Genomic DNA, 25,351 nt, shown 5'->3' on the forward strand with positions numbered 1-25,351 from the left:
CTTTGGCCGAACCGATATCCGGGTTTCTAGCTCCGCTCTTGTTGATAGGGTATTGATATCTTCTTGTGACTTCTCCTATCTACCCAAAAAAGTTTTATTCAGTGCCTCACATAGCTGACACTAGTTGTGTGAGGCATTTTTTTTTGTCTCACAAGTGAATCAAAATCTTACATTTTTTGGTCCACAATCTTTAGAGTCCACTAACTTGGGAGACAAAAAGAAGTCTCACACAACTAATGTCAGTTACCTGAGATACAAAACAAAAAATTTCTTTCTTTCCCCTTTAGTTTCTGCGGTTGCTTTGAACTAGTAATTACTTACAATACAAACAAACAGACAGGATCATATAAACATTGCTGTTAAAGGGAGAAATGGTATGTCATCTACTATGCCCCCTGAAAGGGAAGGTGAAAGCATGCAATGTACATTTGTTTAGGCTGAAAGAAACTTCACAAGTTTGAAATAGAACCTAAAGTTTTGGCCTAAGACTGAGATCAACCAAGGGGTTCACTACCTAATGCTTTGTTTTGCTGCCAACCTACATATCTAAGCATTTACAGAAACTGGCAAGGCCCCTGCCTATCTATGAACTTCTTATGAATATGACTTTGTCAATCCTAAGTTGTAGAGAAATTTCTCCGATCTTGATCTAAGTATGTTACCTAAAGAAAACCTTCCAGTTTGCTGTGGCGGTGAATTCAAGTAGAGATCGTCCTTGACATGAAGAATGGTCAGACCTATTTCTTTCCGGACTGCTTCGATGGTTTCAGTTTTAACCATACCGCCTGATACATCAGTCACGTAAAAGACGTTAATAGCTTGTAAGCCCCTCGTCATGACCTCGGCTCGGGAAACGGAAAGACCGTTCTCCCTGAATATGCGAGTTACATCAGATAGAAGCCCGCTTCTGTCATCTCCACATAATTCAAGTCTTATTCCCTGCATATTATGACCAAAAAGAAAGAATATAAGCTTAGAAGTGTGGAGATTGAGCACTTAGGACCCATTTGGCCATGAGAATTATTCACTTTTTTCCAGAATAATTTTCACTTTATTTCAAAATCAGTGTTTGGTTATAAAATTTCCAAATCCAACTTGGAGTTTGATTCCAAATTTGGAAAAGTGCTCCAAACCTTTTTTTTAACTCCATCTTCTTAAATTCCAAATAAAGTGCTATCTCTCCTTTGCAAAAGGTATAACTAAAGACAACTCCATCTTCAACTCCAACTTCATAAATTACAAGTAAAGTGAAAAATATTTGGAATCTATGGCCAAACACCTACTTAATTTGCATTGGAACGAGTTTTTACCGTAGAAGTTCTCCTCTTGATAGCTGCCTCCAAGCAGTGTATTACACGATGTCTCTCCCCTTCAGAACTAATGGGGCACCCATCCATATGCCTAATGTAATATTCCTAACCGAAAACCAAAGCAAGCAACACGAATGCAGTTTAGCAAAGAGAAAAAAGTAACAACTCTTTCATAGTCTGAGGCTACTGATGGACCAAGACAGTGGATTTTGGCATTTCTTAGCGACTAGCTTCTACTCTACAAATTCTAGTTATGAACTTTGAGAATGCAGTCTTAGATTTACTCCCTCCAGTCCAAAATAATTGATATTTTAGGCTTTGGCACATGAATTAAGGAATTCAATTTTTTTGAAAAAAGTTAAGAGGGGTTTTGAATAAAATACCCTAAATTGTATGCTTCTCAAATGCTGTGAAACAATAAGCATTAAAGATTTTATATCAAATGCTTTGAGTACATAACAGAACGTGTTGTATACATCATTAAATTAGGGATGTGTCAAAGGCAAATTTGGGAGAAAGGATTAAAATACCTTCTTGATATTGTGAACATCATCAATTGTTTTTTCACCAACTTATAGTGGATAAAACATCAATTGTTTTTGTGGAGGGAGTAAAAGTTTTCACCAGGTTCATGTCACGGTTTTTGCAAAGAAAAGACTCAGCAGGTTCATGTAGTATAACGCGGGAAAAAATGATTTTGGGAAAATTTCAAGCATTTAGAAGAATACCTGATAAGCATCAGGTCCTTCAGCAATAATGGTACCATGATACACTACGTACTGCATATCCGTTAACGTGCACACAGCATCGAAGAGCAGCTTCGGACGGTCCGGACATCTCAAAGTCACAACCGTGTACCCTTTATCCGCACAACGTTCTACAGTTACCGAGGGCTTCTTCCTCTGGTCAACCGATACGCAACCTGTATACTCATCTTCATCATAATCACGATCAGCATACATCATTTGATGTAGCCTCCTTTCAGTATTAGTCGAGCCAACAGAAACTGCTGTATTGGCGCCTCGCCTATCTCTGTCTCCTTTTAAAACATAAAACAACAATTTCCTGATTGTGGCAAGCCTATCGGGGTCAGTTATTGCCCATCCACTTTGTTCTTCGGTTATGTAAACAACCGACGCCATTCTGGAATTATGAGTCCATACTTCTGCTGCTACGACGTTACATTTATGGTCGGCGAGAACAGCAAAGATCTCGGAAATCAATCCGGGTCTGTCTGGCCCCGTCAGTTCAATGGTTGTGTGCTCTGCTGCAGATTGAACGCCCACAGATCTTTCCATAGACCGGAAGCTGCGGCCCCTCGGTCCCAATGACTGCAACACAAGAAAATATTCGCTCTTTAGTGTTACTCAATCTCACACCATAACAGTATCTGTATTAAAACATTTATTGTTTCATCTTCTTTAATTCAGTGATATCCACTTCCTACCAGGGGTGGGTGTAGTCTTTCGGCTACGGATTCATCTGAACCCATAACTTTTGGCACTGAGTATAAATATACATGTAAAACCTACTAAAATCTCAACCAATATTAGTTATGAACCCATAATCTTAACAATACAACAAGTTTAATACTAAAAATATTAAAAGTTGAACTCATTAGGGTGACAAAGTTTCAAAATTACTTATGTCAGTACACTGACCCTAAAGAGCGTTATACTAAAAATGAACTGATGATTGAAAAACTTCTTTAAAAGGGGCGAATCATCGCTGCTCAATTAATAAATCAATCAATTAAGCACGTCTCAATCCGTAATTAGATATACCTGCTGAATGCGTTCAGCAACATTATCTCCAGAGAGCTTATTTCCATATCGATCAGTAACATGAAATACTGAAACAAGGGAAAGACCAATTAGTAGGAACAAACACTACTAAAAAAATCAGGAATTAGAAATGGACAAAATCCGTCACCAAACATCAAAATCCATCGCTAATCCTAAGGACTATCAAAAAAATTTGTTAGCTACGAGCAATTTAGCACGAATTGGTGACGAAGTTCGTAGCTAATTCCAGTTTATTTTTTTTTTGTGGTAGTGAAAGGGTATACTCCAAAACAAATTGAGGAAGAATAAAGAACTCACCATCCATAAACCATTCCCCGTCAGAAGAAATATAAGCTCTTTTGATTATAAGGTTCAAATCATTAAGAACCTGAACCACTTCTAACAAGCTTCCTCTTTTATTTGCACTATCAACCTGCAAAATTCCAATCATTTTATCGGTCAATTCTACAAATCAATAGTACCAAGAGTAAAACTGATTCAATACATTTAGCAAAAAGAAAAAAGAAGATTTTTAACAAATACAAAACACATCCATACCTTGATCAAAGTTGTTTTCTTGTCAGAAGCATTATCAACAGTAACCCTATAAACACCACAATAAAAATTGACAATTGAATTAGCATAAGGATGCATAACATTCACTATCTGCAAAACAATCTTGGTCAAAAAAAGGCAGCCCGATACACAAAACATCCCGCGTCAGCAATGTCCAGGACGGACCGCACGTCCAAGGGTGTGTGATGTAGACAGTCTACCTAATGCAAACATGCTGCTTTCACAGCTCGAACCCCGGAAACAACTTTACCGTTGCTCCAAGACTCTCCTTTCAAAACAGTCTTGTTTACAGATTATTAATTTTACAATTTAGCAACTTAAAAGGATTAGAATTCAGAACTCATAATTAAGCTTCAAATCCTGACTCTATATCCAATTATATTCACACCATTTTAAACAAAACTAAGGAAAGAAGGTACCTTGGGGGGTTCATTCTAAGAACAAGTTTCTTGAATTCATCATCAACAGTATAAGAATGAGACCAATCATCCATTTATGAAGGATCAAAATTTCTTTGCTCTGTTTAATGATTTAGCTCTCACAAAATTTTTCTTGAAAGAGCTTGTTGTGTCACCTGGTGTGTGTATATGTAGGAAATAAAGGATCTGAGTTGTTACTGGTGTTATTATTATTTATATTATATAAAAGGTGTGACTGGATGGCTCTTGAGATGTACCAAGAGTTTGCTTAAATAATTCTTTGTTTGGACATTACAATTTAATTACAGTTTATCTACATAAAAATAAATAATAAAAATAAAAAAGAAATTGCTGGTCAGTGGTCACTTGGTCAGGGTTCATCTGGGACCCCTCTATCACAAAATAGCCGCCCACCCCTGCACTGTCGAAAAAAAAAAAAAATACACACTCAGTCAATTTTTACTTGTCCATAATTTAACTTCACATGTCCCATAGAAAAATAATTAATAAAATAATAAATTTTTATATCACCCACACCCTTTGAGTATAATAAATATAATGTTTTGAGAAATGTATTGATAAATAATTATAATTAATAATAAAGGTAAATTAGGAACTAACTGTTAGATACTCTGTTGATTTTTTAAACTAAATAAGTAAAAATGGACATCTATTTTAGTACAGTGGGCATGTAAAAATAAATAGAGAGAATGACTTTTTATGTCAAAGATAATGAACGCAAAATATGTGTCATTTAGTCATGATATATTTTTTAGGGTTCACGCAAGGGCAGATCTATAGTATTAGGTTTGAGTTTACGTTAACTTCGTAACTTTTTTATTTTAACTTTATATTTGTATTAAGAAATTTATTAAATGTATAAAAATATTTAGCTCAGTTTGCAATCTATTGATCCTATTATTATTATTATTATTGTTGTTGTTGTTGTTGTTGTTGTTGTTGTTGTTCTTATTATTATTATTATTGTTATAATTATTATTATTATTAACTTAATATCACTGTAGGAACTTATGAACTATAAATTCAAGATCAACTTTTGAGTTCACGTTAGAGTTTAAGTTATATACACCATAAATAAAATGAAATTTTACTACTTTAGGTCAAACCATCTTATTTCTTAAATCACAAATTTACGTTTTAAAAAAAAAAAAATTATTTGTAAATATTTTTGAGGTGATATGAAAGTGGAAAATACTCTTTAAGCTAATGACGTATATAACTTAAAAATAAATTACTTTGTTAAATAACATGATGTAAACAAGCATTTTTCATCTGCGCACTCCCATGTACAAATTCTTGGTTTTAGATGAAAATGAGAATATTAGCTTGCAACAAGTTAGATGTCATGTGAAATGATAAAAAATATCACAATTTCAATGTAATATTTTGAGTCAAAATTGCATTAACTCGTAATCTAATTATTATTTCTCGATTAGATCTTTACAAGTCTTTAGTATTAACTTTTTCAAAGAGTCAAAATTGCAATAACTCGTAATCTAATCACTATTTCTCGATTAAATCTTCACAAGTCTTTAGTATTAGCTATTTCAAAGAGTCAAAATTGCAATAGCTCGTAATCTAATCACTATTTCTCGATTAAATCTTCACAAGTCTGTAGTATTAACTATTTCAAAGAGTCAAAGTTGCAATAGCTCGTAATCTAATCACTATTTCTCGATTAAATCTTCACAAGTCTGTAGTATTAACTATTTCAAAGAGTCAAAATTGCAATAGCACGTAATCTAATCACTGTTTCTCGATCAAATCTTCACAAGTCTTTAGTATTAACTATTCCAAAGAGTCAAAATTGCAATAACTCATAATCCAATCACTATTTCTCGATTAAATCTTCATGTCTTTAGTATTAACTATTTTAAAAAAGTGCATATTTAAGCACGTTTAACACGACAGTGTTTAATGATTAATTAATAAACAAATCATAGGGTTCGATTCTGTAGTTAATTATTTGAGGCCACTTGCACGGTCAAAATCATTTGTTTGCGACTAACTTTAATATTCATATGTATATTGGATGTGAATGTAATTTTGACCGCGTAAGGCTGTGTGCTTATTTTGTCTTCCCATCTTTCTGTTCTTTCATTTACACAGTGAAAATTTACCCGTATCGAATATTTACATCAAATAAGTCTAATTTATATAATTTAATAAAATAAAAATATATATACTAACCGAGGTTAAGTAATAGTTGTGTTTCAAACACATGTCGTTAGAGGCGGACCCAACAATCCAAATGATGGATACACTATTACAAAAACGCAGATCTACAATTTATATTGTACGGATTTAGCCTTTATAAAAATAAAGGAAAAAATAATAAGATAGACATGGAATTTGGACCGCCGAATTAGAGGTGCACCCAATAATTATTACGCCATAGAACACTTTGAGCTTGAATACACACGTACTCCCTCCGTCCATTTTTAGCCTGTCCTGTATTGACTTAGTACATCATTAAGGAGCCATAAATAAAATAAAAAATTTACTGTATCACTTCTAATTACTACTAAGTCATCTAATGATTTAAATCAATCAAATATATTTTTTAAGATGTGTTGCCAGTAACAATTTATTGAAGTTTTCAACTCAATAAATAATAATAAGAATAAAATAGAAACAAACGGGTTAATTATCTCTTGGTTTTACAAACTTGACAACTATTTTTAGTATATATACATGACAAGTAAAATTAAATAGGAGTATATATTAAAGCAGGCTTGTAAAATTATACCATTGATATATATAGTCTAGGGAGAGAAGAGCGAATTCACGTGAACTGATACTCCTCTACCTAGATACGTCTATGCATGTCATGCATCCATTTATTTGATGTAAACATCTAATGCGGATAAGTAATTATACGCTTATTATTAGTTATAGTTACCTCCCAATGCATTTTTTAAGATTGTAAGTTTATAAAGAAAAAAATATTTGACACACAATTTAAGATTATAAGTTTCAAATATTTTTTTCTTTTTAAATTTTCAACACAATAAGTACCATGATATGTGTTTAACTCGTACGAAATATTCTGCATTTATGCAGGGTTCATAGAAGGATCATACCCCAACCCCTTAGGAAATATGACAGTTAACCTACTCTGTCAAACAAATATCATTGATTTATTCCACAACTCCCGCTGCTCTAATGCTCCCCTTAAAAGATCAAAATAAATATATAAAATTAATTTTTCTTGTGATCAAACTGCAACAAAAATTTTAGGTGGTACTTAGTAGGTGTCAATGGTACGGTTTAGACGATTATTTTGTAAAATTTATACCCATTTATTTTTCAGTTACTTATTTTGTATAACAAAAATTAGACTTTTCGATAGCGTTTCTTCATCTCGATTTCTTTTTGGTATCAGTACGGTTCGGTTAATTTTCGGTGAATTTTTAGAAACATCATGTAAAAGTCACTAGTAAAAGTTAGAACACGATACCATGCATACTTCTTTAGGATTTTGCAAAAACTCTCTAGACACTTTTACTGTCTAAAAGGTGATGAATCAAGAAAAGATGAAGGACGACAAGAATAGAGATTCATCCCACTATTTTACGATAATGTACAATGTTAAGCAAAGACGAGAAAATATAATTTAGATCACACAAGCGGGAAGAAATCAATCTAGAGGAGATTCAAAAACTGATTCAACTAAGAAATAAGAATAAGTATTCAATAAGAGAAATTTTAATCATGCGAGAAGAAATATATCTAATACCTTGTAACTTGCTACCCAAGATCGTTGGAATACGCGTAGCTTATTAGTTACTATTCGAGAGGCTAGAACGAATTTGGTTTCAATAGGAGTGCCGACTTGTAGTCGATTTCATCACCCCGGCAAAATTTTAATAGTTCACTATTTTTAAACTAAATATATAAAATATGTTAAATTTATACATATATATTTATTCGGTACGATTCGGCATTTTTTCAGTATACTATTTTAAATTAAAAACCTGCCAAATTATTTGGTACAGTTATAAATTTTTATAAAACCGTAATAAACCTAAAAATCGGTTGGATTCAGTCGATTAAGTCGGTTTTTGAAAGACCATTTACACCCCAGTCCTTAGTTGGAAAAATTACGTTACAACCTGCAATTAAATTCATATTTGACCTAACTTATATAATTATATTGATTGACTCGAATAAATGACAATTTAAGATCATGAACAATTCCTTTGTAACCGTTCATTTAATTTTACCCTATCGTTTCAGTTAATGCCTCCAAACAATAATATTACTAGACAATAAAGTTGATGTTTCCAGCTTTAGTTCAGGAAAAGTAAAATAAATGCAAATACTGTTTTTCCTTTTGGACTGAAAATCTAGCAAGATTTCAGCTTGGCTTTTCAGAGATTTTGTTGGCTTTTAAATTGCAGGGTAGTGTTTATTTATTATTTTTAACAGTCTCACATGGATGCCAAATCTAACAGGATTTTATTTTTCTTCTCTAGTGAGGCCCTAGCTAGGGGCGGCGGCGGGGGGAGTAACGAGTGTTTTTCTTATTCTAAAAAATATTTATTTCTTGGTGAATACATTTTTTGTTTTTTGTTTTTAATCGAATAGAAAATATCTTTTTGCAAAATTTATGCAAAATTTGATTAATAACATTAAATTTCACACTGCTAATACTAAAATACGTTTGGGAATTGTTTACCTCGAAAACGATTCAGTTGAATTTGTATTCGTGGTCAAGGACACGTGGATTAAAATGATCAGTAATATGTAGCTATAAGTAGTATAAACGAAATATAAGCAAAATAAAGTTAAGAATGGCCTGGGCCTTGACGTAGCCTGATGCCTATGTCTCCGGTCAAGCTTGCACTTAGGACCTTGGTGAATTAGCGAATAAAGTAAAATGAGTCTAAAATGAGGCAAATGTGTATTATATGTTGCGTATTCCTCTTGGATTTCGTGTCCTTTATAATGGAATGACAAGTCCTATTTATATATGAGATTTGGGGTACACGTTCCATGAATCGTGCCTATGCTAATAATGAGAATTAATGCCTTAATAATGATAAGCAATAAAGAGGACAGTAAAACCCATTAACATTCCACGGAAGGCGTAGAACCTTATTCGTAATAGCAGACCGTTGGTCTCTCTTCCGGAGCTATTCCAACGATTTTCCGGAACCAGCTACGCCTCCGTAATTAAAGAGCTTCTCCGAAAAAGCTACATGCTGACTCATGCATGATTCCTGTCCTTTGCCACGTGTCATCATGATACTGGTCCAGTTATGTTTAACGAATTTAGCCCAATACAAAAATTTAATAAATATTTATGCGAAATAGAATATAAAGTAACAAGATGTTATAAGAGTAAGATTCCTTTAAATTTGTACTATATGTAAGAAATTTTGTTTTATTAACATTCACCCAAATCATTGCATAATAATTTCAATGCGAGTAAGTTTTTATCATTTTTAGTGCTAGTTTTTATCATTTTTAGTACTTACATACATTTAGAAATTAGAATATTTTATGCAAAATAGAATATAAAAAACAATACGTGACATGAGCAACTAAAAGTGATTTTTTTCGAAAAAATATGCACTTTATATAAGAAAATATTTTATAATATTTTACCAAATTATTGCGTAACAGTGCTTACATAACTAATTAGTACAATATTTCATGTATTTTATATATTTTTTTATAATTAATTTGTGAATAAAATGATGCCTAAATCCTAATATTGCAGTCCTCAAAATCCGTTCATTTGATTTGCTTAATGAAAACACTGACTGGGTCCACAGTGTTGTGGAGTCCACTACAGCCGGCTTTGATGCGACAACTGGTGGACATGTTGTGCAAGCACGTACGTACCCATCCAGTTATACAATTTCATTTATAAATATTTATATCATATAATATTAATAATTTTTAAGTTACTACAAGTTCACATACTTGTCAAACTTTCAAACTTTAATGCGGTATTTTTATATTATATTGAATTTCAGTTAATATATTAGTATACTCTTTCATTTTCTCTCATGCTAATACATAAACTAAAAATTTTCTAAGGGCATATTAAGTATTCTTTCAATCACACAACAAGGATGTCGTTTGAGCATATCGATGCTAGCTAGCTCATGTGGGAAGCACATCAATTCTCGATCCATGCTATTATTAGTGGATGTATATAACTCTCTTCAACTGGAATGAACTATTATGGAATATAATCGTCATCATCGTATTACGTATAAGGATGAAATTAAGGAATTTGAAGTAATTGATAAATAAAATATATCACAGATCAAAAGTGATCCTAATTTATAATCGAGTGAATAAATCATTGGGAACTCGTCCGTAAGAGAGTTGGTTTGACTTTCCTAATGTATAATATGATGATGAACTTAAAGGTACTTTAAAAGCTACGAAGATTCATTTAACCAAATCCTCATAGCCTAAAATGGAAAGGAGGAAATATAGTTGTTTCTGTACTTTATTCTATTGCCTACTTGCCGAATGGAATCAGATTCCCACGTGACTTTTTCTTAGCTATGAATATAAAGGATACTAGATGAGCATCAGTCGCACAATAGTATTACTATTTCTGTGAGCAATTAACACACAGAGAATCCAGTCTTTTACAGTAGACTTTGGCATTGCCAATTCTCTATCAAAATATCAATCTACTTTCAGTATTTCATCATTTCATAGCATGCTCCATGCATGTGAGATATGGTTTAACACGTGAGTTGCCCGTATAACGTGTGGATATGGATTTGTTCCTCATGAGTCAAAACATCACCCAGGCCACACAGGCAGTGGCACTACTAGAAATAGAAGTTTTTTCACCGACATTCAGTGGGAAATTTGTGTTATAAAACAGGATTTTCCCACCTCGTTCTCATCGAACCAGCTCAATGGAAAAACGCATGGTGGGAAACAGGTTCTCATTAAAACGCTAGGAAAATTCTTAATTTTTGTGTGTGAAAACACTACTATTTAATTTTTTTTCCAAAATAGCTATTGAATATTTTTTAGTGAAAAAATAGAATTTTTTAGTAGTGTGTGCACTATTGCATTGGCAGTACCGGTGTTAATTGGTAAAGGTCAAGTCGCGTTTTGTTGCATATCTCTATATGTCGTACCTGTTGCATAGTTTATTGTGTTGTTGTTGCTACATATCTTTATATGTTCCATCTGTTTATACATGTCTATGACACACTTTTTAATTTGAATCTTTGCTCCTAGAAGAGGCACTTTTTAGTTTAAGTGTATCTGCAATATTTTCTCCTTCAATTGAGTTCTTTTTTTCCTACTAATTTTTTTTTAGTTTATATGTATTGACAATCACTACCGCTAGCTCGCTTGATTTAAAATTCATAAACAATAGTTGAGAATGCATTAAACATATAGTATCAACTTATTCAAACTGATCCAAATAAGATTTGAAAAATTAATCCGAACAAACTAGATTTGTTCAATGATGTGTTCATTGTCAATTAGTTAATAAAAATTTGAAGAATTAGTACAGCAGAACGACAAATGTTAACAACTTATTAAAATTCCAAACTTACAATATCATATATATGTGACTCTTGGTTTTTGGTGTGAGAGAAAGGACAAGTGGATAGAGGGTGTAGGTCTAGGATGAATAATAGTCATTTGACATTTTGGGGGATAACGCAGACCTCAAAGATGCTTGGAGATTTACTAGATTTCAACTTTTTCTAACATTCCACATTATTGTATTAGAATAACTGTTTAAAGATTTGAAGTTCCCACCTAACGTCTACGCAAGTTTCCATATGTGGAATCTGCATATTTTAGCATAGAAATCCTTTTTGGTACAACCCAACCTGGGATCCAAGGGACTCGGATGTGTTTCATCACATATTACTTTAAGAAAAAGGGAAAAGGGTAAAAAATGCCTCTCTATTTTGGGAAAAGGGGTTAATATCCTTCATTACAAATTTGGGTCAAAAATACCCCTTCCGTCATTAAAGTTTTCAAATCTATCCCTGTCGTAACGGAAATCCCAACATAACCCGATTTTATTTTTAAACCAGCTCCATTTAAACCCGACCCAACTAAATAAAAGCGCATATGGGTTACCCGGTCCTGTGCCTAGTAGCTCCATATGTAGGACTCGGGAACAAGTTGGTCGCATATGAGTTTTTATGTAGTTGGGTTGGGTTTAAATGGAGTGGGTTTAAAAATGAAATTGGGTTATTTTGGGGGATTTGGGAATTTCCGTTAAGATAGGGATATATTTGAAAACTTTAATAACGGGAGGGGTATTTTTGACCCAAATGTGTAACGGAGGATATTTTAAACCATTTTCCCAAAGTAGAGGGGCATTTTTGACTCTTTTCCCTTAAGAAAATGCTGCAATTTTTTTATTTTTTTTTTGTTGGTGCACATGGTTGTGATCGCGGCTTCCCTAGCGTGATAGTAGTGTAGTAAATCTGGTCAATATGCCATCATAACATGTATTGTGCGATTGTGAAAAGAAAGTGAGTCGCCTAGATCCTTAGCGCTAGCGTTGGCAGCCGCGCGATCGTATTAGGCTGCCTGAGCCCTGATAGCACCCTTTTGTTACAACAGCGAAGGACATTTGGTATAAATATAAGGTTTTCGAGAATTTCGTCATTTTTCATTAATTTTGGATGAACTAGTTACGAGATTGATGGGTATTCGGGATCATCATAAAAACTTAAGGTAATGATTCTACACTTACCCATGATAATTATACATGATTATCTTCACGGTTTAACCTTAATGCATGGAATTTGATGGTAGAATTTGAGGTCTTTTGTCTAAGCCATAGAATTAGTAAATTAATGATTTGGGCTAGTAGATGAACGTAAAATAAACATCTAAGCATAGATTTGGACCCGTGGGGGTAATGACCCGGATGCGAAATTTATTTTGATGTTTGATCATGACCATGTGGGCTCGGAGTTGACTTTTAGCTAATTTTGACTTAGACCACATATTAAGTTATGAGTTTATCCCAATGACAATAGTTGACGCCATCAAGTATTGTTTTGAATAGATTGAGCCGTTTTGGAGGGTTGATGTCTCGAGAAATTACGGCCCATTTGATATCATTTATATGAGCTTTTGCTACTTCTTATGTGCATTTTATGTCGTTTCTTATGTGTTTTATGTTGTTGTAGAATTGTTTAATCCAACTGCCAAGAATGAACAAACATTGCCAGAGAAGAACATTGCCAGAGAAGCTGAAAATGACAATATGCGGCCGCAGATTGAAGATGCTGAATGCATGATCCATATGCGGACTACATGTATGAAGCTCAAAAGACAACTGAAGCAAGCTCAGTTTGCGTTCAAACTGCGATCGCGTTTCATGCTATGCTGCTGCAACTGAACCGCAGATCAAGATTCAAGACAGAAACTTGGAATTTCTGGCATCCAAAATGCTGAACCAATATGCAGTTGTAGGATGCAGTATGCAGACCGCTAACAAGATATATATGCGGATGAAGTCTCGAAGATGTTAAAATTAGATCTGCAGAAGAAGAATACGATATGCGGACAGCATATTTAATCTGCTAGTCGATATGCGACGACATACGGGCCTGAAGGGATGTTTTTGTCCAGTTTTGATACATGATTTTTGATGTTATAAATACACTTTTAGGGCTTTTATTCATTATTTAGATTGGATACTTGTCCCACTTTGAAAGGAGCATGGAGTACTCCATTGTCGAAATATTTGAGGAGAATATTCCTTATACTTTTGTCATCTTCTTGTACTTACTTATGTTTTCCACCATAGTTATTGTTCTATTTTTAGTATTTATGACTAGTAAGTTTATTAGCTAGGGTTGTGGGATCAAGATGTGGTTATGTGTTTGATTTTATATTAAAAAGAAAAAGAAAAAAGAACTCATTGCTTTGTTGTTATTAATGAATTCTATTAATTCTTTATGCATTATTTCAACTTTAGTGGTTGCAAACATTAAACAATGTCATTATACACTTCTACTTGAGAAAGAGAGTTGGGGTTTTATAAGAGTTAATAGCAAGGACTTGGGACTTTACACCTGATTTAATGGACTCAAACTAGAAATATGGAGAGTCCTATTTGAGTAAATTGGTTGTTATTAATAAAAACATTAAGACTCGAGAGAGCTTCAGAGTGAAATTCAGCAAGCAAGTTGAGAGACCTTGTTGAGATTTACGAAATCAATGTCCATTTCATCATGACATCAACACGAGTGTAATATTATACCTATTTGCATTACTATTATTTGGGAACCGCAACCCTAGTCCCTTCTCATATCGATTAATAGAACCAATACAAATTCCTTTATTGCAATTGGTAATATAAGTTTAATACAAGTTCAAGTGTGACAATTCAATCATCAATTATTACCCCCCTTCCTTAGAAATTAAGACCTTAGGTTGAGTTTTACACTGAACGAATACGGTTCTTTATTGTACTCTGTGAGATTCGACTCCAATCTTGTTGGGTTCCATATTTTGATATAACGACCGTATTATACCAATCTTAAGATGTAATTTAGGCGTATCAAGAGTTACAGGCATGGAAAGGTAGTTTTGGAAAGTTATGGGTTTGCTTGGACCAAGGTAAGTTAAGACTTTGATCTCAATGAGGAGTTTCTAAATTGAGCTTGTTTTACATATACTACATCTATGGAGGATGCTGCATAAATAAGGTGATGAGTATATATGTGAGACATATTGTTGTTATTTATTGTGCATTATTAACTAAATCTATGACATGACTAAATACACATCTTATATATGCTAATATAATGTATAGGCATTTATTACATACTAGTTTGACATATATATTTTACATTTATGTCAGATCACATATTTGGACAGATTTAATCATGTACTATACATATGCATATTGATTTTGCATATGTGTATCACCTTGGCATGTGGAGTTTGGTGTGTGGGTTGGCCACACAGATTGAGTTATAGGCGTGTGGGTTGGCCATGATCCAGTGATCGAGTTTAGAGCATGTGAGTCATCCATGATCGAATGTTGCTTGTGGATTGATGTCCCTCAAATTACACATTTAAATGGATATAAAACAGTCGTTATCAAATATATAACCTGTTATACCCCATTTAAACGGGTTAGATTAGAGTACAACATATTAGAGATTCTTATTTTTTTTGCTTTATTTTAGGAGTCGCCACCTAATTGATTTTAAGGTGAATTAGGGCACCTAATTATTGACTAAGGTAAAGCTAACTAACCTCTGTTAATGGTCTGCTTAATTTCAATTCTAGGTAAGGGTTCTAATTATCCTAAAGGGAAGGGATTAGGCATCCTTTAGAATCCGTTAACTACGGTTTACCGGTCAAACTTAGGTTAATTAATTAAGACTAAATATAGTGTTTAAATTTTAAGAAACGAACTTACAATATTACTAAGATTTTAAAGGAAAATATAATAACGCTGTAAAAATACACTAAGGCTTCAAATAAGAATGTTATTTAAAACAAGACTTGTAAAAGAAGGGTTTAAGTGAAAATATAATAGTGCCATTTTAAAATAAGACTAATAATTTGTATAGAGGAAATTTTAAAGTGTTGTTTTAAAATAAAGCTTATAAACGCTGCTAATGAAAGTATAATAATAAAGTTGGCAAAATATGATAATTTGCATATAAGTAGAGGAAAATGCGGGTTTGTGCAATATTTTGATAAACATTTGAGATAAACTAAACGATGAAATATTACTTGATTTTGCGTTTTAGAAGTATAACTGAAATACAAAGTAGCTAACGAGTTTTCTTTATCTCTTATTATCTTTTGTTAACTGTGCTCGGCTGAAAATAGGTATAGTGGGATGAATCTTGGAAACAATGTTTTATAAAATATATTTAAGTTATTATTTACCTATTAATGATGTTTCGAAATTTTAAGGTAATAAGCATAAATCATGATTCCCTTTTAGCTTAAATATATCACTATACTATTTTGTAAATCAATTGTTCTAATCGTAAGGTGAAATATTATAAATAATTTAACGTAAAACAAGAATGAAACCTATGAAATTAATTATTGGTTTTCTACCCATTACTAAGACTAAGCCCCACTAATTTTGCTAAGGTTCATTCTAACTAAGGAAATAAACAAAGTAAAGTATTAGTTGCACAAATACAAATCAAATGCATAAAAATGAAATAAAAGAGCAAATAATATTAAATGGGCTCAGCCCATTTAGTATTGCTGATCCGCTGCTATTGGGCTTTTAGCCCAGAATTTATGTTTTCCATTATTTTTTTTTTGCTGCGGACTGGGCTGGACACGAGAAGAGTGCGTTGGGCTTTTAGCCCAACACCGAATACGGTAGACGAACGAGTCCCTCGGACTCGTATGCGATGGTCATGCATAAAATGAAAAGAAAAGGATTAGTATACACTCAACGAACAAGGTAAAATATATAAAACATGAACTAATCACAACTGAATCATGGAAAACTAATTTCTAAAAAAAAAAAGCAAACAGTCACATGTCTGTGGATTGATGTACCAAAAAAACTAATCTATATTACTGCTTAAATAAAAAAAAAAACTGAGATGAGGAGGGAAATGAACATAAAAGCTATACCGGACAGAACCGCACATGGGTTAAAGACTTGTCAACATATAAGTTGAACCTTTACACTAATGCTTAGTTAGATTGACTAAAAGCTAGGCCCGAAACTCAGGCGTAACCCTTAAAATACTGAACAACTACACAATTCAAACTAGCCTAAACGAAGCAGCCTAAACAAGATCCATCATACTTATGCAAAAAATCAACATTGAAAGGGTTCGGGACAGCTTCATGTCTGCTGCTAACTGATGCTTAACAGAACCAAGAGACTCTAATCACATGGTACTAAAACATTAGTCGATTTGAACTTAAAAAAAATACGCAAGTTTCAAGAATTTTACTAAACTAAATCAAAACAGGGCAGATACACATGCTCCTCGACCCTGAAACAATCCAGACTGAGAAAGGGGATGAAAAAGAGGAAAGGGGAAGATCTCTTTTGACCAAACATGACGAGTTATTTAAAAGTTATGGAAATTGATTCAGAAGCTTGAACATAACAGGGGTGAAACAGATTTCAATTCAGACTTGACCCTTATTCTTATAAAATCCTTAGGCTAGCTTCCAAGCAGGATTCTGAGACTCACTCGAAGCTTTCACTATCATTGACAGTCCATGATAAAATGTATACATGATTTAGGAACACAAGAGATGTTAAAATGAATACATAAATCATCGAATGACCTGATACAAAAGACTACGCAGACATTAAAACAACATGTTGACACTACATCAGGCCGGATATGAACGGGTAAAATAGATGCTAAGGAATACAACTGCTCCTATATTGGACTTGAATCACTAAGGTAGACAGACGATTAGCATGCATAAGCTGGGCGGTTTCATAACTTTATCAACACATAGGCAAGCAAATATTCTTAGTTTCATATTATGACTCTATTAATCTTAAATCAGTTAATGGATGTAGGATTTTTACAAAATAAGCTAAACAGACTCATCCATATGAATATATAGCTAACAGATCCAATATGACAAACTCCAATCATACTAATGAAACAACAAGAGTTTGGACAATGTTCATACCAATCAAATCTGTGGGCATGCTAATGGCATAGATAAATAGACTTAGCACTGACTTAATGAAGCACGAGTTAAACTAAACAAAAGGACTAATGGACTAGCGAATGACTCCTTAAGCATAACGTTAGGCATGATTTTGAGACTGATCAAAGCTTATAAGCATACAAAAGATTAGGCTGAGCTGTGAAATGCCATCATACCAAAACCACATTTAACTAACAAAGCAGAAAACAAGCCCAGCAAACACACCCACAACATGTGAATGATTGAATTAGACTAACCGGCAGTTATGCTAACACTACTACTGCTTAACAACGATAAAACAAGATAACTAAACATGCTTATACAGGCAAATGATTAAACTAAATTAACTAAGCATGTATAAACTATCAAACTAAACATAAGCAAGCTAATAACCTATTAACACACGGCTAAACTAAACTAACAAACACGCAAACAAAACAGAAATTAAGGAAAATAGCTAAGAGGAAGAACAACTACCAACAAGGAACTGAGCCAAACAGGAGACTAATTATCACCAATGGTACACGGTAAACTTAACAACAATAGGAAACCAACCATTTCAACACATCAGCAGATTCTGACTATATACACAAATCACATAACAAAAGCAAGTGCTTGAATTAACACAGAATCCACCGAGTCGGAAAGTGAAATAAAGACATAAAAGGGAAAGGAGAATCACCTGCTTCGGGTGCAGCGAAGTGAGGCTCGAGCTTCCGATATACCTCGAAACACTTCGAAATTCAAATTTGCGTATGCTCGAATTCAAACGAATACCCGAAGCAAAAACGAAAGAAGATTTAGTATTTTAGGGCGATATTCAGAAAATTAACAACTAACATTTTCAAAGGGGATTTAAGCAGCTAGAGAACTCTTATTTTAGGGGGGTTTCAAACTTTGATTTCTGGAGGGATTCCTACGGCTAAAAAAATTAGGGGATTTTCCGATCTGTCAAACTTTTTCAAAGCGAACCCAGGAACGATTATTTATAAGGGGGAACTAGGGTTTTGCTGATGCTCAAAATTTGGGCGGGATTGAATCTTTTCAAACATAAGAGGTCAAAATCTTCTGTCATTGATCAGAAACCCTGAAGAAGAAGACAATCGTCATAAAATTTTTGTACTTGAAGTCAAAGGAGCGGATGGAAAAAAACGATTTGGGTTCATTAGCAGACAAAATCCATTAAGGATTTTCAGAAGCAAACGGGAAAGAAAAAAAAGATGAAAACGGAATTCTTACCAATTCAACGGTTGAAAAATCGACGGGGAAAGGACGCACATTAATTGCCTTTCCCTTAAATGGGCATGCAAGGCCTGGATTCGCGAAAGTACTCTGTGAATTCGCCGTTTTTGTCGATGAAGAAGAGAGAGAGACGAACGTGAAGAGAGAGGAAGAGGAAGAGAGAGAAAAGGTGGGTGGGTGCGGCGCTTGGAGGAAAATAAAGAAAGGAACCCTAATGGTTCCTTGTTAAATGAAAGCGGGTCGGGTCGGTTCATGGGCGTAGTGGGCCAGTCGGGTCGGCTGTTGGATTAAATAAAGTGTGGGCTGAGTCAATTTTATATGGGCTGGTCTGAAATAGTATGAATTGATTGGGATTGGAATTGGGTTAAATGAAAGACCAATTTTAATTAATTGTATACTAATGTGTGCTAAATATTATCTGATATAAAAATATGTAATTATCAGTGCCCGGATTATGTGATGTCGTAATAGCCGTGCAATAATATTTTGAAAGTCAACAATAAATAAATGCTATTATTTAGTTGTACGAAAATACCTGCGATGCGTGTGCGTAATGCGGTAAAAATGCTGAAATGATTATAATGCAAATTATGATAATACCGGTAATAAAATAATAATAATAATAATAATAATAATAATAATAATAATAATAATAATAATAATAATAATAATAATAATAACAACTAGTGACGGCAACAAAATAATAAAACGCCGGCATTAATAGAAGCTAATAATTATAGTAAAAAATATAAATAATTATTTCTTAAATTGCTGAAAATACTAGAAATGTGAATAAGTATTTTGGGGAAGACGGGACAAAATCGGGTGTCAACATAACCCAAGTAGGTTGGGGTTGAATCCCACAGAGAATAAGATGACAAAACATATCCTACTCGTTTACGTAATTACTTTGCTAGGGTCTCGTAACCAAGGTTTTAGATTTTAAGATTGGTTTTGGACCATTGATTAAGAGTAATTAATGAAAAATAATTATATTGAAACTATTTGATTAGGGAGTTAGGGTTGTAGAAGGGTCTTGTGATGGTTAGTTACTAAGGTAGGTGTAGAGAGTGTGAAATGGATAGTGGAGACTCAACTCCAAATGGGGATTTATCAATACATCCACTTGATTTCACATTTAGGCCTTTTCAAGCCTGAAGCGTTGAATTCTTTAACACCTACTGATACCCTTAGTTGAATTCCTTCTATTTCTGGTTCGGTTTAATTAAATGAGGTTTAAATCCTCAAGTCCTAATTAATTTACCTCTTTCCTAGATTCTAGTTTCATTTTTCAGGTTTAACTAGAGACATTAGGCATAAAATAGGTGTTTGCAACCACATCTTAACTATAATTATGAGGGTTAACTAAATAACCACACCTACTATACCTTTGTCATATTTTAAAACTTAACCCAATCACAAAAAATATAAAATTCACAACCCCAACTTTACATTTAGCTACTTATGGTGAAAGAAATATAATATAATACATAACAAGTAAATAAAGTCATAGAATCTCACACTGATTTTTGTATTGAAAAATGGACGAATCTTCAACTTCAATGTTTTGAAAATGTCCAATGGACAAAGGGATGCTTGACAGACACTTCAATGACACTTGAAATATAATTTTTGACTTACATGTTTGACACAGGAGGGGGTGGTCTCAGTGGAGGACAAGATGAGGGAAGTGATGGTTCGGGCTTGCGTAGAGAAGATACGCGGATGCCCCAGAGCGGAGGTCTGAGAGGTTGACTATGGATGATTTTAGGAGGGGTAGAGGCAGGCCAAAGAAGTATTGGGGAAAAGTGATTAGACAAGACATGATGCAGTTTTAGCTCACCGAGGACATGACCTTAGATAAAAGGTTGGAGGATACAAATTAGGGTAAAGGCTAGTAGGTAGTTATGTGTGCCACGTTTCGTATCACTCTTGTAGTTTCTTGCCCTTTAATTTTTGTTATCATCTGTTGCGTCTAATACTTCGATTGACATATGATTTTGTGGTAGTTACTGTCACACCCCGAACCATGGCCTGGGCGAAACACGGCACTTGGTGCCTTACTGCATGTGACCGAGCGAACCACATGGCTTGCTGAATCATCATGAGGCATAACATGAGCGGAATATAACGTGAACGCATGATGCGCCTTTATAAAACGTAGTAAGTCATAATACTTAATAAAAATACTTGTTTAAACATGAGTGCGGAAATAACATGAATGAGCCAAAATGGATATACGACTCCGAATGTCTGACATCACATAACTGACTTGTCTAGTCTATGAAACCTCTGGAAAACATACTTACTGGAAAACATACTTACTGGGACAAGACTCCCAGCAAACCTTTAGATGCAAAACTAATTAAAGAATGAAAATGTCTAAACAAAACATACTTACTGGGACAAGACCCCCAGCATACGTTTAGATGCAAAACTAATTAAAGAATGACAATGTCTAAACCCCGAATGAGATGGGGCTCACCAATAAGCTGGTACGTGCAGATCCTAATGAGCAGAGGCGTCGTCCTGTAAATCCGTACCTGCATCGTGAAATGCAGGCCCCCGGGCAATAAAAGGGGACGTCAAAGACATTGAATGTACTAGTATGTAAAGCAACTAAGAGAAATAACATGGGACATGGAATAACATGATAAGAACTGAAACTGAAAACCTAGATATGAACATGAGCATGAGCATGGGTACATATATACATATATATATATATATATATATATATATATATATATATATATATATATATATATATATATATAAAACATGATAAGTAGGGAGAGCATTTCATAAACCGACCATGTCATATCACCACGTGGGTACGTGGAGTTTGGTACCTCGCCGGACCAGCAGATCCCCCATACCTTGCCAGGGTATGAGGTGGTAACGTGCCTGATGGATCCATTCAATGTAAAATTAAGGTATCGTCCTAACTGGGCGGAGCGATCCTTGTCCTACGGTGGCTACGTAGTTTTAGGCTATCTGAGCCTTCTCGGTAATTCGTGCAACTCCCAAAAACATGAACATAATATAGTTGGCTAAGAAGCCCATGAATTTCGTGAATTAACTTGTACTTGTATTGTAATCATGATTTCACGAAATAACTTGTAAACATGGTTTCATGAAATAACTTGTAAACATGGTTTCATGAAATAACTTGTATTTAGCATGTATGTATCTTGAGTCATGGCATGAACATAGTTATAAAATACAATTGCATGAAAACTTGTAGACATGTAGGATATTCATGAAATAAGCATTTTTGTTTAAAAACATGCATGCAAGAACCCATGGAATACAAGATATGGGTTTTCATGGATTACGGACAGATTCTCAATAATCATAATGAGTATCAAGAACACAATGATAGAATAATAACAACTCAAACATAATATAGTCATAGACATGGACCTAGGGTTATCATGAGCATAGTATAGAATAGAAACCCTAGTTTTGTAAAGTTTCATACTTTATGGATTAGGAGGCGTGGGGAAGAACAATGATATTTCCACACGTAGATAGTAACTCTACATACCTGGTAATGCTCCAAACTTGAATTAAAGACTCTAACTTTGAAGAGGATTTCCAAAATCTTGAATTCTTGAACCTTGAGATGAGTTTTCTTGAAAACCCTAGTTTTAGGAATGATGATTTCTTGTTTAGATTACAAGGATATGTATTAAAGTTGACTTGGAATAATTAGAGTAGGATTACCTTGGTGTTCTTGATGATGGAAGAGGGTAGGAGGTCGTTCTAGGGCTTGAAGGAATGAAAAATAATGATTTGAACTGATATGGACGAATATATAGTGTTCTGAAAAATTGCATTTTATGCCCAGCAAAATACTGGCCGTGTTTTGAAAGACGAGGCCGTATTTTGAAATATGGGCCGTATTCCGTATGGATTGCACTGCGTCTCTTCAGTAAAATGGCCATAACTCTTTGCACAGATGTCCGTTTGACCCCATAATATACCGTTGGAAAGGTATTTCAAAGCTCTACAACTTTCATTGAAGGAAGTTTTCCCAAATTCCAAATATGTTTTGAAATACGGGCAGTATTTTGAAATACGATCCGTATTTAGCAATGTAACATCCAAATGCCAAATTTCAGAATGCTCAGAAATCCTTGGTACCAGTTTACGTTTTGAAATACGAGCCGTATATTGAAATACGATTCGTATTTAACAATGTAACATCTAAATGCCAAATTTCAGAATGCGCAGAAATCCTTGGTACCAGTTTACGACTTGAATTACGGCCCGTATACTGAAATACGGTCACTGTTCATGGGCGTAAACCCCCATCTTACAACTGAACAGGGAAATTCCAATTCTCACATCCTTTATCTGATTTTCTAAGTCTAGGATCATGGTCAAAGCTTAGGTTAAAGATACGAGGTGTTACAATATCTCCCCCTTAGGATCATTCGTCCTCGAATGATGGGTCATGGTTAAGAATATGGCTGGGCATGGCTTGAATACACGAATGTGAAAAAAACATGACATGAAACATGAGACATGAAATGATGTGATTACATGAAAACATGGATACTCTGGCATGAGACATGAAACATGAGCGTTGGATACATGACATGAGCGTGAAACATGAGACATAACATGATATGGGTTATGGAAAGTTACCTTGAGAGTTCTCTGCTTGCTGTTCAAACAAAAATGGGTACTTGGATTTCATATCCTCCTCGGCTTCCCATGTAGCTTCCTCAACCTTCTGGCTCCTCCACAGGACTTTCACTGAGGCTACTTCCTTAGTTCTCAACTTGCGAACCTGACGGTCAAGAATGGCTACGGGGATCTCCTCATAAGTCAACCCATCCTTAACTGTTATAGTATCAGCAGGAACAATCAACGACGGGTCTCCTACACACTTTCTCAACATGGACACATGAAACACGGGATGTACAGCAGTCAAATCTTGTGGCAACTCAAGTTCATAGGCTACTAGACCGACCTTTCGCAGAATTCTATAAGGTCCAATATATCTGGGACTGAGCTTCCCTTTCTTGCCAAATCTCATAACACCTTTCATGGGTGAGACTTTAAGAAATACCCAATCATCAACTGAAAATTCTAAGTCCCTTCGCCTCACATCTGTATAAGACTTCTGGCGACTCTGAGCCATTTTCAAACGCTCCTGTATTAACTTGACTTTCTCCATAGCTTGATAAACCAAATCTGGCCCTAACAACTCTGCTTCACCAACTTCGAACCAACCAATTGGTGATCTACACCTTCGCCCATACAGAGCTTCAAATGGTGTCATCCCAATGCTAGCATGATAACTGTTATTATAGGAAAACTCGATGAGAGGCAAGTGATCATCCCAATTACCTTTGAAAGCCAAGACGCATGCTCTCAACATATCCTCCAGAGTCTGAATAGTACGCTCTGCATGGCCATCTGTCTGCGGATGAAAAGCTGTGCTGAGGTTCACCTTGGTACCCAATCCTTTCTGAAAGGATTTCCAGAAGTTTGCCGTGAACTGAGCACCACGATTTGAAATTATGGACCCCATTGGGGTCCCATGCAATCTGACAATTTCATTAACATACAGCTTGGCATAATCTTATGCTGAATCTGTGGTCTTAACTGGTAAAAAGTACGCTGACTTAGTAAGCCTGTCAACGATCACCCAAATAGAGTCATGTCTCCCAGCTGAACGAGGTAGAACTGATACAAAGTCCATATTGATCATTTCCCATTTCCAGGCAGTGAATATCGATATTCCGAGCCAAGCCACCGTGCCTCGGTGTTCGCTTTCACTTGCCGACAATTCGACACTTAGCTACAAAATCTGCTACATTCTTCTTCATATCATTCCACCAATAAATCTCCTTAAGATCATGGTACATCTTAGTGGGAACTCGGGTGAATGGAATACCCGGAGTTGTGAGCTTCGACACGATTCGCTCTCCGAGCCCATATACATCCGGAACACATGTCGCCTCGCACCTCAAGGTACCATCATCTCCCCCTTGTTCAAAAGCCGTCGTCTTATGCTTGTGAATCCTCTCTCTCAGCTACAACAAGTTGGGATCACTAAATTGTTTCTCCTTGACTTCAACGACTAAAGAGGAAAGGGCTCTATTCTGAACAACCACGCCACCATCCTCGGAGTCAAAAGTCGAACTTCAAGACTAGCCAAACGGTGAACTTCCTTGGTCATAACTCTCTTATCCGTCCAACGTGGGCTAAACTCCCCGTCATGGAGCGCCTACTAAGAGTATCGACCTACAACATTCGCTTTCCGATGATAGAGAATATCCACATCATAATCCTTAAGCAATTTTGAGCCATCTCCTCTCGCCTAAGA

General features: G+C 34.8%; 1 protein-coding gene across 1 annotated transcript; it reads right to left on the reverse strand.

The window, feature by feature from the left end:
* Window positions 1-347: 347 nt before the first annotated feature.
* On the reverse strand, window positions 348-4,314 carry LOC132032622 (ACT domain-containing protein ACR4-like). Its single transcript, XM_059422275.1, has 7 exons — window positions 4,090-4,314; window positions 3,653-3,698; window positions 3,413-3,527; window positions 3,095-3,162; window positions 2,039-2,641; window positions 1,311-1,415; window positions 348-939 (listed from the first exon to the last, which is right to left on the reverse strand). The coding sequence occupies exons 1-7, from the start codon at window positions 4,161-4,163 to the stop codon at window positions 595-597; spliced, it is 1,356 nt and encodes a 451-aa protein (XP_059278258.1). The 5' UTR covers window positions 4,164-4,314; the 3' UTR covers window positions 348-594.
* Between the last annotated feature and the right edge of the window lie 21,037 nt (window positions 4,315-25,351).

Source organism: Lycium ferocissimum, chromosome 10, assembly GCF_029784015.1.
Source record: "Lycium ferocissimum isolate CSIRO_LF1 chromosome 10, AGI_CSIRO_Lferr_CH_V1, whole genome shotgun sequence".
Lineage (NCBI taxonomy): Eukaryota > Viridiplantae > Streptophyta > Magnoliopsida > Solanales > Solanaceae > Lycium > Lycium ferocissimum.